This window comes from Scyliorhinus canicula, chromosome 12 (genome assembly GCF_902713615.1).
Source record: "Scyliorhinus canicula chromosome 12, sScyCan1.1, whole genome shotgun sequence".
Lineage (NCBI taxonomy): Eukaryota > Metazoa > Chordata > Chondrichthyes > Carcharhiniformes > Scyliorhinidae > Scyliorhinus > Scyliorhinus canicula.
The window spans coordinates 118,649,076-118,661,879 of record NC_052157.1 but is presented as its reverse complement, the minus strand read 5'-3'; the positions used below and the strand labels follow the sequence as shown (position 1 = coordinate 118,661,879).

Here is a 12,804-nt window from a genome sequence, read left to right as displayed (position 1 = left end):
GGTCCGTCAAGTTTGATAGTAGTACTCTGTGTTTCTGGTATTCGGTTATCACCAGTTTGATTTGCTTTTTGCCCTCATTCAAGTTGAATTTATACTTATTAACAACTGGTCTGCCTTGTTCGGGCACTGTGGGTTTATCCCGTTCTCTCTGGAGGGAATGTGCACTCCATTCATTCCTAGAGTGGACTCGAATTTTCGTTTCCTTGGTGTTCCCCATGATGTTGGATGCTGACGTCTCCCAGGTGGAATCTTCATTTCCACTGGTTTCACATTGTCAGCTCTTTTCACTCTTTTATTTTTCAACAACTCAATGACTCTCAGTACGTCTGAGGCAACCAGTGCTTTCCCCCTTCTAGTTCCTTGCACTTCAGTCTTATTTCTGTCTGTTCTTTTGCCGTCTGCGACAGAACTTTGACCATGTCCTTCATTTTGGTTCACTGTTGGCTGTCTTGAGCAAAAGTCTGTTCTGCAACTGTATACTCCTGGCTTCATTATCCACTTGCGGCTTTCTCTTTCAATGCCTCCTCTTTTATATGCGGCTGTTTCTTCAACTCTTTGATCTTTTTCTTGCCACTTTCCCCTGGAATATTGAAATTGCTGAGTCTGCTGTGCCACTTGGTTTGTCAGTTTGTTCAGAGTGATATTAAATTCATTTTGTTTCTTTTTGTAATTTTCCAGAGGAACAAACTTTGGCCTGAGGGATTCCAGCAGGGTATGAAGATTCTTCGACAGGTTTTCTTTTCTTTGCAAAGGTCAGTTGCTTCATCTTGCGTTTTCCTGTCATTCAGCAGATTACCCTCCAGTTTCTTCAGCTGTCCTTCAATTCTGCTGTACACGACAGTCTTCATTTCTTCATGTTGCTGAATGATTACGCATTGCTTTTGCATTCGATCTTGAAGGCCAATCAGTAATTCTTTCAACTTTTATCTTTCGTTGACCTCTTGCCAACTCACTCTGGGCTTCAGTGCATTGTTTTGTTGCTACTGATAGTTCCAACACAGCTTTTTCTGAAGTAATATTCAATGTTCTTTTCAGTTCCTCATGTTTTTCCATGGCTACATATTGATTCTTCAAGGAACCTTTCAGGATAGCAACTTATTTGCGGGTCTTTTCTGCTGCTGTTTTGCCTGGCTGCACATCTGGTTGCGTTTTTTCCAACTCCCGTTTGGATTTGCCAATTGTGGAATTGAAGGTCGTTATTTCCTTCTGATATTTTTGTGTCATCTCTGAAATGTGTTTGTTCAAACCTTGAACAGCTTGCTTCATTGAAGACTTCAGTCTATCGTATGTTTCCGAATGCATATACTCAAATTGAATATTGCACTTCAAATCCACACTGCCATCTGGTGCTGCAGTTTGGGTAGGGTGTCAACATTTTCAACATTTTCAAAGAACTCAATTTGTGAGCCTTTCAGCTACTTTTCTGCCATTTCTTTCTTCTGCACTAAACTCTTCAGCTCGTACATTTCATTGCATTGACCTGGTCGGGAACCAACTTGTGGTTTGCTTGAATGTTGTCTCCCTCTCTCTGGGGTCTTTTGTTGCCCTCTTTCTAGGGTATTTTGTTGCCCTCTCTCTGGGGGTCTTTTGCTGCCCTCTCTCTGGGCTTTTTGCTGCTCTCTGTCTGGTTCTTCCAATTTTCTGTCAATGGATGTTTTTTTCTCTTGTAGTTACTGCTTTAAATGTCATTGCCCTTTTGAGGCTATCTGTGCAGTAATGTTTTTTTACATAGGCTGTCAGCTTTCGTTTTGTGAGTTTCCTGTACATTTTTGTGTTCGGCATGCTCCGTCTGCGATTGTGGGCCTTTTTTTTTACTTTTAGAAAATTGCAGCAGTTTCTTCCTCTTTTAGTTTTAACTCTGCAGATTTCTCTCTTTTTAACTTTTTTTTTACTTGCAGTTGTCTTCCAGCTTCTGCAATCTGTTGAGTTCCAGGGACTGCCACCTATTCCACAATGTAAGTACATCTTCTGTTTAGTAATATTGCTCATCTGTCTTGTGATCGACCAGGTTCCTTCACTCTGTGTCATTCAGGGTCTTGCAATGGGCCTCCACTCACTCTGAGCGATCCCTCAACTTTCAAGTCTGTCGTGCAGCTTCTTCAACTGTTTCTTCAATTTTTCTTCTTCTGTGCGCATATCTCTGGTCAGACTTCAGCTGCTTTTAACTTTTCATATCTTGAGATTCTGTTCTGGGTTCACCTTTAAATGCCACCTTTTATATCACGTCCAATCACTGTTGTTTTCTGGGTTTGTTTGGTATCTCGTTGATGAGATCTTGAGACTTTTGTGAACCGTTTAGTAGTAATCCTGCACATGATAAATAATAAATGATTAACAAAATATCTTTCAAATAACCATTCGAAGGCCAGCCTTAAAAAACCTTCAAACAAAAGCAACACTCAGTAAAAACAAACTATCAATCATTCTCCCATCGCCCTTTTCTAACACATGTATGTATACACACACACACGTGTGTGCATGCACACTCACACACAATTTACCTTTGTACAAGTTTAAGGGTAAATAACTGAGTAAGAGTTTAGGGTTAAGGATTATCAGGATTGTTAGAGAAACAAAGGTAGTTGTGAAAGATTTATATATGTGTTGGTAAACATTAGTAATATGGTATAGTTTTAAGTGGGTTCAATTTAATATTTCTGTGACTGGAAGCATAAAACCTATATTTATATTCATGCTGGAAAAGGGTGTTTGTATGTGTGGGATTGGTACAATTCCAACTGTGTTTCTATTGTGCCTTGAGAGGGATACGGCGTGAAGGATAAATAGTAGTAGCAGTTGTTGCTCAGAAACTGGAGTGCCTTTCGAGGAAGGAAAGCTTTTAAGTTTTAGTTTTAGCTGGATGCAGCTGGAGCGAGGACACTGGGGAGTGAACACCTCTCAACTCTGCTAGGAGAAGCTGGACAGGACAAGGGAGTTGCAAAGATGCAGGCTTCCTCAGAAACAAGATGCAGTCCAGGTAACCAGGGATTTAGGACAGAAAGAATTTTGAAGACAACTAAAGTTAAGAGAACTGAGACCAAGGTATTTGTTCCAAATTCAAGGAAAAGTAAACAAAGTACTCTGAATTAAAGGGACAATTGCAATAACCAGATTTAAAGTGGGACAGCAGACTTCAAATGAAATGAAAATGAAATGAAAAATGAAATGAAAAGGTTCAGAGTGGAGAGTGTATTTGACCACAACCAATTTGTGTGCTTGAAAGGGACATTGTGTTAATGAGACCATTGTAGCTTAAGACATACTTTGTCATAAAATCGTAAAATCTGTCTGTATTTGTTAAATGAAGGGGTGAGTAATGGAGTACTGTAATAATCCAAGTTTTCATGTTTAATAACTGTTTTCTGTTAACCTAATTAGCGGCCCTGTGACTCTGTTCCTCCACGTTTTATAAAACAAAAGTAAAAGTTGCCGTCTATTGAGCCAGTGATCTATTCTGGGATCTTCCTGTCCAGTTATAACACTAACTGGGATCGTAATAGGATCATTTTGCACAACGAGAAAATTGAGTTATTACGTAGTTTACTACTTAAGACATGGGCCGGAACTTTCCGGCTGTTCATCCTGACGGAATCTTCTAGTCCCAACAGCGGTGCATCCTTGCCATGGGTTTCATGGCGGCAGTGTGTGCATTCAACAGGAAACCCTCTAGACAACAGTGTAATGTTCTTATCGGATGGCCTGATTTATTACAAGAACACTTGTAGCTAAAGCTATAAATGATTTATTAACATTAACTGTGGGTAAACTATACACAAGACAACAGATGAAAAACAGTAACATCATGCCATAAACCTCTCTCTTCAACTTCCTCCAGCCAGTCTGAGGTCAGCTGACTCTAACATTCATTTATACACTAGTGAGGCGCCTAGTGGTCATTCGGTGAATTACAACATAACCATGCTATCACTACGAACGGTGGGACCAGAAGATCCTAGGACGAGCCAACGGTGGGCCGACTCCCGCCACTGAGAAACACGAGGCGGGTTATGTGGTAAATAAATACCTCCCAATGTCTGTTCAAAGCAATAATTTAGATACAAAGTTAGGACTAGCCATCTGGGTTCTAGGTCTGGAGATCAATTAAGATGCAGGATTTGGCCTCCTGCCGGAATACTGAACATAAAATCGAGCAGTACTGGACAGGGGATAGACCAGCCGAAAACTGGACTGCCTGGTATAAAATGAGACAGACCGTTACCAGAGTTAAATTATTATTACATTGTGGTGAGATACTGTGGGCTTGAATCAATTACATGAATAATGTGTTCTTTCCACATTTGAGGCACTGCAACAGGTAACACTCATTTTGTACTAACTAATTTCAGTGGTGATGCTTCAGTCCATTACTGGAAAATTCACTCCACACCTCCCAAAAGAATATTGTTTCACCAGTTAAATGAAAGATCATCAGACCCAGGAGTGTTTGAACTATGACTTTTAAACCCTGACCATGAAGCACACAATGCCCAGGCAACTCAGCTCCTTATGCTTGTATTTCTTATTTGCAATTTTATTTCATTTGAAAGCTAGGATTTGGAGTAGCCCATGCAGCACTTCAAGCCTATATTCCACCATTCAATTAGGCCACGGCTGATTTGTATCTTAACTGTGCTTTTGTTCCTTATCCCTTGATGCTGTTCCCTAACAAAAATGCAGCTTCAAAATCCTTTGTATGAAAAAGTCCTGATTTCACTTCGAAATGGCCTTGCTCTATTGTAAAGATTATAGCTGATTTCCCCCACCAGAGTGGGTGGCACAATGGTTAACACTGCTGCCTCACAGCAACAGGGACCAGGGTTCGATTCCAGCCTTGCATGAATGTCTGTGTGGGGCTAGCATGTCCTCCTCCTGTCTGCGTGGCTTTCCTCCGGTTGCTCTAGTTTCCTCCCACAGGTCAAAGATGTGCAGGTTAGGTGGATTGACCATGGTCAATGCACGGGATTACGGGAATAGGACAAGGGAATGGGCCTAGGTAGAGCACACTTTCGGAAGGTCGGTGCAGACGCAATGGGCCGAATGGCTTCCTTCTGCACGGTAGGGATTCTATGATTCCATATATTCTATATAACAATGCAATCTGCAAACTTGGATATCCAACTCTTTAATCTTCCATTCAAGTTAACCATGTATTTGGAGAAAAGCTGAACCCCACTACAGGCCTGGGGAATATCATTTATCATATCTATACTCTTGGTCTCCTAGCTGCCCCTCATTATGTCACACGGTTACAGCCAATTCTATGTACTCTCACTTTTTCTAAGAATCTCTTGTGCATGGGCGGCACGGTGGCCCAGTGGTTAGCACTGCTGCCTCAACAGCACTGAGGATCAGTGTTCGATCCCGGCCCCAGGTCACTGTCCGTGTGTAGTTTGCGCATTCTCTCTGTGTCTGCGTGGGTTTCACTCCACAACCCAAAGATGTTCAGGATAGGTGGATTGGCCACGCTAAATTGCCCCTTAATTGGGAAAAAAATTTAAATAAACACATCTCTTATCAAATACTTCCTGGAAGAGTTCACATTTTGTTGAACTAGAGGTCTGTAAGAGTTGTAGCATAAGGTGCCTATTAATGGCAAATTACTAATGAGCACACCAAGATATATTGTTGTCAACAGCATAAGATGTATAGAACTTAATCAATTTAAACTTCATATGAGGCACTGAATATTCCATGGGACAAACTGAAAATCTATGGAGACAATAGGTTTGGACACTCTAATCAATATTGTGATAGGTTTCAGTTCTAATGTCGGTCGAAATAACTCCTGCAAAGCGCTAAATAACCTGACCGGAGTCTTTCTTGCGATTGTTTGGTTTTGAAGGTTACGGCCGTTGGATGTGGAATTTATGAAAGCTGTGCATGAGAAGGTGAACATTGTACCCCTCCTAGCCAAGGCAGACACACTGACTCCTGCAGAGGCTTCCAAAATGAAACCAAAGGTAAATGGATTGTTTATGTCAGTCACAGCGATGACATCGAGGAAATGTTGACTGCTCACTTTGCCTTTGATTCTGAAGGCCATTTACTCCACTGTTTAGTGGGAATAAGTGGGAAAAGGTTAGAATTTTATACGATCAATTGGTTAGAAACTCTGAGGGAAGATTTGCTCTGGTCACTCAACCGCCACATCATCAATATGATTTTCAAGTGTGATCTCAGCTCAGTTGGTAGTAATCTCATTCCTGTGTCAGAGGATAGGGTTCAGGCTCGGGTTTCTAACTCTGGTTCCACAAATACTTGGAGGGTTGATCACATGATATTTGACAATCCAAAGCGCTTCACAACAGCATTATGAAGCAAAATTGGGTAGCAAGGCACAGGTAATATTTAGAGCAGATGACCAAGAGTTTTGTGGGTTTTAGGAAGTGTTTTAAAGAGAAGAACGCTAGGTAGACAATCGGGGAGGCTCTGAATTCCAGAGCTTCACATCCATGGCCACCTATGATGGAATGATCAAACTCGGGTTGTCCTAGAGACCAGAATTAGATGAAGCAGATATATCAGAGGGTTGTGGAGCTGGAGGAAATTACAGAGATAGGGAGGAGACAAGACCACGGAGGGATTAGAAAAACAAAAATGAGAATTTTAAAATTGGGGTTTGCGTGGCCAGAAGCCAATATAGGTCAGTGAGCGCAGGAGTGATAAATGAAGAGGGCTGGGTGCGAATAAGGGCGTAAGCAGCAGAGTTTTGGCCCTCGAGTTGAGATAGGATAGAATGTGGGATGCTGACCAGGACAGTATTGGAATAGCCAGGTCTAGAGGTAACAAGACATGCATGACCATAAGATGAGCTGAGACAGCAGCAATATGTTAATCTTGTAAACTTTACCTGGCAATGTTCTACAGGCAAGTTCCTACACAAATTTCAACCTCGTGTTTTCCCTTTCAGATACTGGCCTACTTGTGTATTTTAGTCACTTCCTGTTTTATAGAATCCCAGAACAGTGAGGCACAAGAGGAAGCCAATTCTGTGCCAGTTCTCGTGAAGAGCAATCCAATTAGTCCCACCCACCCCTACTCTTTCCCCATATCCCAGCAGTTTTATCTCCTTCAGGTATTTTGTTATAACCTGCCTGTTTACCACTGGCTGGTGACTAATGGCAATCCCACAATACTTGGGGAGTATGAGCTTCCCCAATGAGGGGGGACAGAGAAATCATTAGCAGGGTCCCTCCATAAATAGAACTGGCCAGTATGGAACCAGCTAGAGAGGAGTGAGCAGCAAGGGAGTACTGCTGCTGTTGTATATATATGTTATTGTAAATAAAGTTAATTCTTTCTATTCTACAAACTCATGCTGCATTGAAAAAGTGGGACCAATCAGCTTTTATTTCCAAACTGGATTTACTTATAGTGGAGTCGGACACTTTAGGAACATTCAAGCGGTTATTGGATAGGCATATGGAGCACACCAGAATGACAGGGAGTGGGATAGCTTGATCTTGGTTTCGGAAAAAGCTCGGCACAACATCGAGGGCCGAAGGGCCTGTTCTGTGCTGCACTGTTCTATGTTCTATGATTCTTCGTGGCCCTCACAAAACTGACGACGGGGATTAAAGCGGATAGCTGTCTACGCTGCTGAAGCCACCTCCCTGGATTTTGCTTGGAAGTTTTTTTTCTGTTACACCATGCCTCTGTATGGACGTTTGGATGTCTTTGATGCTGCGCTGGAAAGTTGGAACCAGTACGCACAAAGGATGCGTTACTATTTCCAAGCAAACAACATCACCGAAAATGAGCTCCAGGTGATCATTTTGCTCACCGCCTGCGGCCCGCATACGTTTAGTGTGATTAGGAGCCTTACGTACCCAGCTGTGCCAGACACCAAAATGTTTGATGAACTTGTGACCTTAGTGGGGCAACATTTTAACCCAAACCCATCCACAATAGTCCAATGTTACCGGTTTAATACCACTGAGAGGACCCAGGAGAATCCCTTCCAGAGTTTCTATCCAGGCTACGCAGGATTGTGGAGTACTGTGACTATGGTGAGACCGTGTCAGAAATGTTACTTGACCGTTTGGTTTGCGGTATTAACAATGCGGCCACCCAGAGAAAGTTGTTAGCCGAGCCAACATTGACATTTCAACAGGCCATTCAGATAGTATTGTCCCGAGAGAGCACAGAACGGGGAGTGCAGGAGCTACAGGGAATGGAGGTGCACGCCTTGGGGCACAACCCCTTCCATCCAAAAATGTCTCCCCTGCACCCCTGCCGTACCTTGGACAGGGCGGTGTCTGGATCGACGCCAGTGGCCGCCGGACATTCCTTCCCAAAGGGAGCCTTCTCCAGAACCGATGGATGAGGAGCCATGTCAGTGTCGGATTTGTGGGCGCCGACCCCGGCGTGGACGCCGGTCCTGGGGGGGCCAGTCTTTCCGACAGAAACTGAGGCCAGCCAGGGGCCGTACCTTCCATTTGGATGAACCTGCGGGGACTACTCCCGAGGACGTGGAGACGGAGGATGACTGCCTGCAGCTGCATTGTGTGGCAGCTCCCCGTGTGGCCCCTATTAAGGTGAGCGTACAGGTCAATGGTCACCCGCTTGAGATGGAGTTGGACACTGGTGCAGCGGTCTTCGTGATCCCCCAGAGGACATTCGACCGCATCAAGCAGGGTATACAGACTCTTACATTAACTGATACACAGGTCAGGTTGGCCACCTATACGGGGGAACCACTGGACATTGCTGGAACTACAATGACCTCTGTTGTTTATGGATGCCAGGAGGGGCATTTCCCGCTTATCGTGGTGCACGCTGACGGGCCCTGTTGGGTCCAGGACTGGTTGCGCCACTTGCTGGTGCAGTGGCAGCACATCCTCCAAACAGGTTCCGGAGGGTTTTTTTAAAAATATTTTTATTCTCCTTTTTCATATTTTCTCCCACATTTACACCCACCAACAATAAACAATAATCAGTAACGAATATGTAAATCCCCATATCAACAACAACAATTCCATCCTCCCACCAAACCCCAAACATTAGCCCGCATGTTCACATAAACAAATGACAAAAAGGAATATGGAATCACCCATAGTCACCATTAACCCATCTCTCCCCCCCCCCCCCCCCCCCAACTAATGTTCGATGTTATCCAGTTCTTGAAAGTGCATAATGAATAATGCCCATGAATTGTAGAGCCCCTTCATCCTTCCCCTCAGTTCAAACTTAACCTTCTCGAGAGTCAAGAATTCCAACAGGTCCCCCCGCCACGCCAGGGCACAGGGTGGAGAGGCTGCTCTCCATCCCAACAGGATCCGCCTTCGGGCGATCAACGAGGCGAAGGCTACGATATCTGCCTCCGCACCCGTTTCCAACCCTGGCTGGTCCGACACCCCAAATATGGCCTCCTGAGGGCCCGGGTACAGTTTCACGTGCACCACCTTTGAGATTACCCTAAAAATCTCCTTCCAGTAATCCTCCAGTTTTGGACAGAACCAAAACATATGAATGTTATTTGCGCCCCCCCACCTCCCCCACCGCCGCAACGTTCACACACATCTTCTACCCCGTCAAAGAATCGGCTCATCCTCACCCTAGTGAGATGTGTTCTATATACCACCTTCAAACATATCAGCCCCAACCTCGCACACGAAGTGGAGGCGTTCACTCTCCGGAGCAACTCACACCAGAACCCCTCCTCCACACCCTCTCCCAACTCTTCCTCCCACTTTGCTTTAATCCCTTCCAGTGATGCCTTCTCCTCTTCCAAAATAGCTCCGTAAACCGCCGACATTACCCCTTTCCCCAGTCCCCCTGTTCTCAGCACCTCCTCCAGCAATGTGGAGGCCGGCTCCACCAGGAAGCTCTGTATCTACTTTCTGGCAAAATCTCGAAACTGCATGTATCTAAACATTTCCCTCTGCTCCAGCCCATACTTCGCTTCCAGCTCCTTCAATCCTGCAAACCAACCCCGAAGAAACAAATCTTTTAGTGTCTTAATCCCCTTGTCCTCGCATTTCTGAAAATTTCCATCCCACTTCCCTGGCTCAAATCTGTGGTTCCCCCGAATCGGCATTTCTCTTGACCCTGCCCCCAACCCGAAGTGTTGGCGAAACTGCCTCCAAATTCTTAATGAAGCCATTGTTCCCAGCCTCCCTGAGTATTTCCCTGGGGCCATCGGGAGCGGTGCTGTTGCTAGTGCTTTCAATCCCAAAACCCTGTACAAACTCTCCTCCGTTCTGACCCACTGGGAATCAACCCCTCTGACCCAGCACCGCACCTTCTCCACATTCGCCACCCAGTAATAATACATCAGGTTCAGAAGACCCAAACACCCTGCCTGCCTTCCCCTCTGTAGCAGCGCCTTTCTAATTCTGGCCACCTTCCCTCCCCATATGAACGAGGTAATCATTCCTTCAACCTCTCTGAAGAATGCCTTTGGCAGGAAAATCGGCGGCAACACATTCATTTTAACCGCTTGTGCCCGACCCGCCAGTGACAGAGGGAGACCATCCCACCCTGCCAGATCAGTTTTCACTCTCCCCACCAAACTAGAAATGTTGTACCTGCGGAGCCCCCCACCCCCCACTCCTGGTGGTTGCAACCCTACATTGTATGGACTCCTTGCCTGTCACGGCATCACAGATCCGTGAGTGTATCCAGACGAATCCAGTCCTATCAAAGGTTCGGCACATAGTCCTGTATGGCGGGCAGCATAGACAGCTCCCAAACAGGTTGCGGGCATTTTCCTCCAAGCTGTTTGAATTCAGCGTGGAAGACGGTATCCTCTTGTGGGGGTCACGTGTGGTCGTCCCGAAAAGAGGACAGGAACTGAAACTACAGGACTTGCACAATGGGCATCCGGGTGTGACCAAAATGAAAATGTTGGCCCGGAGTTATGTCTGGTGGCCAGGCCTCGACACCGACGTTGAGAAGGTGGCCCAAAACTGTTCCATTTGCCAGGAGCATCAGAAGCTCCACCGGCCACGCCCCTACATCACTGGGAATGGCCAGGGCAGCCTTGGGCGTGCTTGCATGCGGATTTCGCCGGCCCTTTTCAAGGATCCATGTTCCTTCTGTTAATCGATGCCCAGTCTAAATGGCTAGAGGTGCATAAGATGGTAGGCAAAACGTCCTGTGCAATGATCGAGAAGATGCGTTTGTCTTTCAGTACGCATGGCCTCCCCGAGGTGCTCATCACGGACAACGGCATTCCTTGTGCAAGTGAGGATTTGTGAGGTTAATGAAGATGAACGGCATACGCCATATCCACACCGTTCCATACCACCCGGCTTCCAATGGGTTGGTGGAGCGCGCAGTGCAGACATTCAAACGGGGCCGAAAGAAACAGTCTTCCTGTTCTATGGACACTAGACTGGCTTGTTTTTTGTTTTCATATAGGACCACTCCATATGCGGTGACTTGGGTAGCTCCCAGGGAATTCCTAATGGGCCAGATACTTCGCACCCCCCTTAGCATGGTTTTCCCGGACATTGGCGCAAAAGTATGCCGAACTCAAGAACAGCAGGGGCATGGCCTTTCTTGGCATTGGCCAATTCGGCAGTTTGCATCCGGTGACCCAGTGTTTGTTCAGAATTTTGCTGGTGGTGCCCAGTGGGTCCCTGGCGTAATCTTTCACCGAAGGGCCCTATCTGTTACCAGGTGCAAGCCCAGGGTCGTCTCCAGCGCAAGCATGTGGACCACGTTCGGTCCAGAAGGCCGCCTCATCCAAAGATTCCCCGTCCCTGAAGCTCACTTCTACAGCCACAGAGACCAGACACCGTGGAGGATAATCCTGATTTTTCCCCCCACCCCACCGCCCCTTCCCCGAGAGGCCAACAGCTGGGACTTGTAAACCAGGCATTGAAAACGAGCCAGGATTGGAACCGGTAGATCGATAGTCCCGGCTGGAACTGATGTACTGTGTCTCACGTTGCAGTCTTACTTTTCGTTGACTAAATAAACCTTTGTGGTTAAACCTTCTATGAACTCCTGTGGCTAGAGTATGAGTGGTTAGGTTTTGGAGGGCGTTGCCCGATAGGAATGTTGATGCAAGTTCTGTAGGTTTCTAAAGGAAATTGGGTAAATACTTGAAAGAAAGAAATTTGCCAGGGTATGGGGAAGTGAGACTAGCTGTTTTTTTTTCAAAAGAGCAGATTGGATGAGGAAAGTCCGCCCCAGCACCTCCTCCTCTTCTGTCCGAGATGTTCTTGGTGTGAGCCCTCAACACTATTCAGCCCATTAACAAACATTATCAAATTGGATCAAATGGTCTTCCACCCTATTGTATGTAGAAGGCTATATCCAAATTAATTGCCACATCAACCTCTATATTAACCATGACAGCACTTCAGTGTAAATCATTGTAAATGAGGCATGTTGCTGCAATGTGATGTGTTGGGATATGAGCTGTTGTGAGATTTTTCTCTGGTCTGTGTTTTGTGTCATGAGAAATTGTTCCATACACATTTGCAATGTTGCTACATGTAAAGGTCAAAGTTACTGTTGATGAGACTTAAAATAATATTAACACCGCCATTAAGACAGTGGATAGGGAATAGTGAATGACAACCTTAGTGTTTGCGCAATAACTTTACCGACTGATTTTTCAGTCAACAATAACCAGTGGAGCCCTTGACTTCAGTGTTTAATATTTGCAAAATAATTACTGCCAGGATTCTGTTGGCACTGTCCATATTGAGAACGCCAACCTGATGCTTTCCAATTTACTTCAGGCATCTTGCAGTTGTTCTATTTGAGTCCTAACATGACCTAATACAGTCAGAAAACAAACATATGTTAACATGGCAGTGTTAAGGAATGAACATCAAGTGTCTCCAA

General features: G+C 45.2%; 1 protein-coding gene across 13 annotated transcripts in view; it reads left to right on the top strand.

Moving 5' to 3' along the window:
* LOC119974723 (septin-5-like) overlaps nucleotides 1–12,804 on the top strand; it is a 239,204-nt gene that overhangs the window by 172,210 nt on the left and 54,190 nt on the right. For all 13 annotated transcript variants that reach the window (XM_038813880.1, XM_038813886.1, XM_038813888.1 and 10 more), the window contains one exon: nucleotides 5,843–5,960. In XM_038813880.1, coding sequence (XP_038669808.1) covers nucleotides 5,843–5,960 — 118 coding nt within the window. The remainder of the gene's footprint in view (nucleotides 1–5,842; nucleotides 5,961–12,804) is intronic.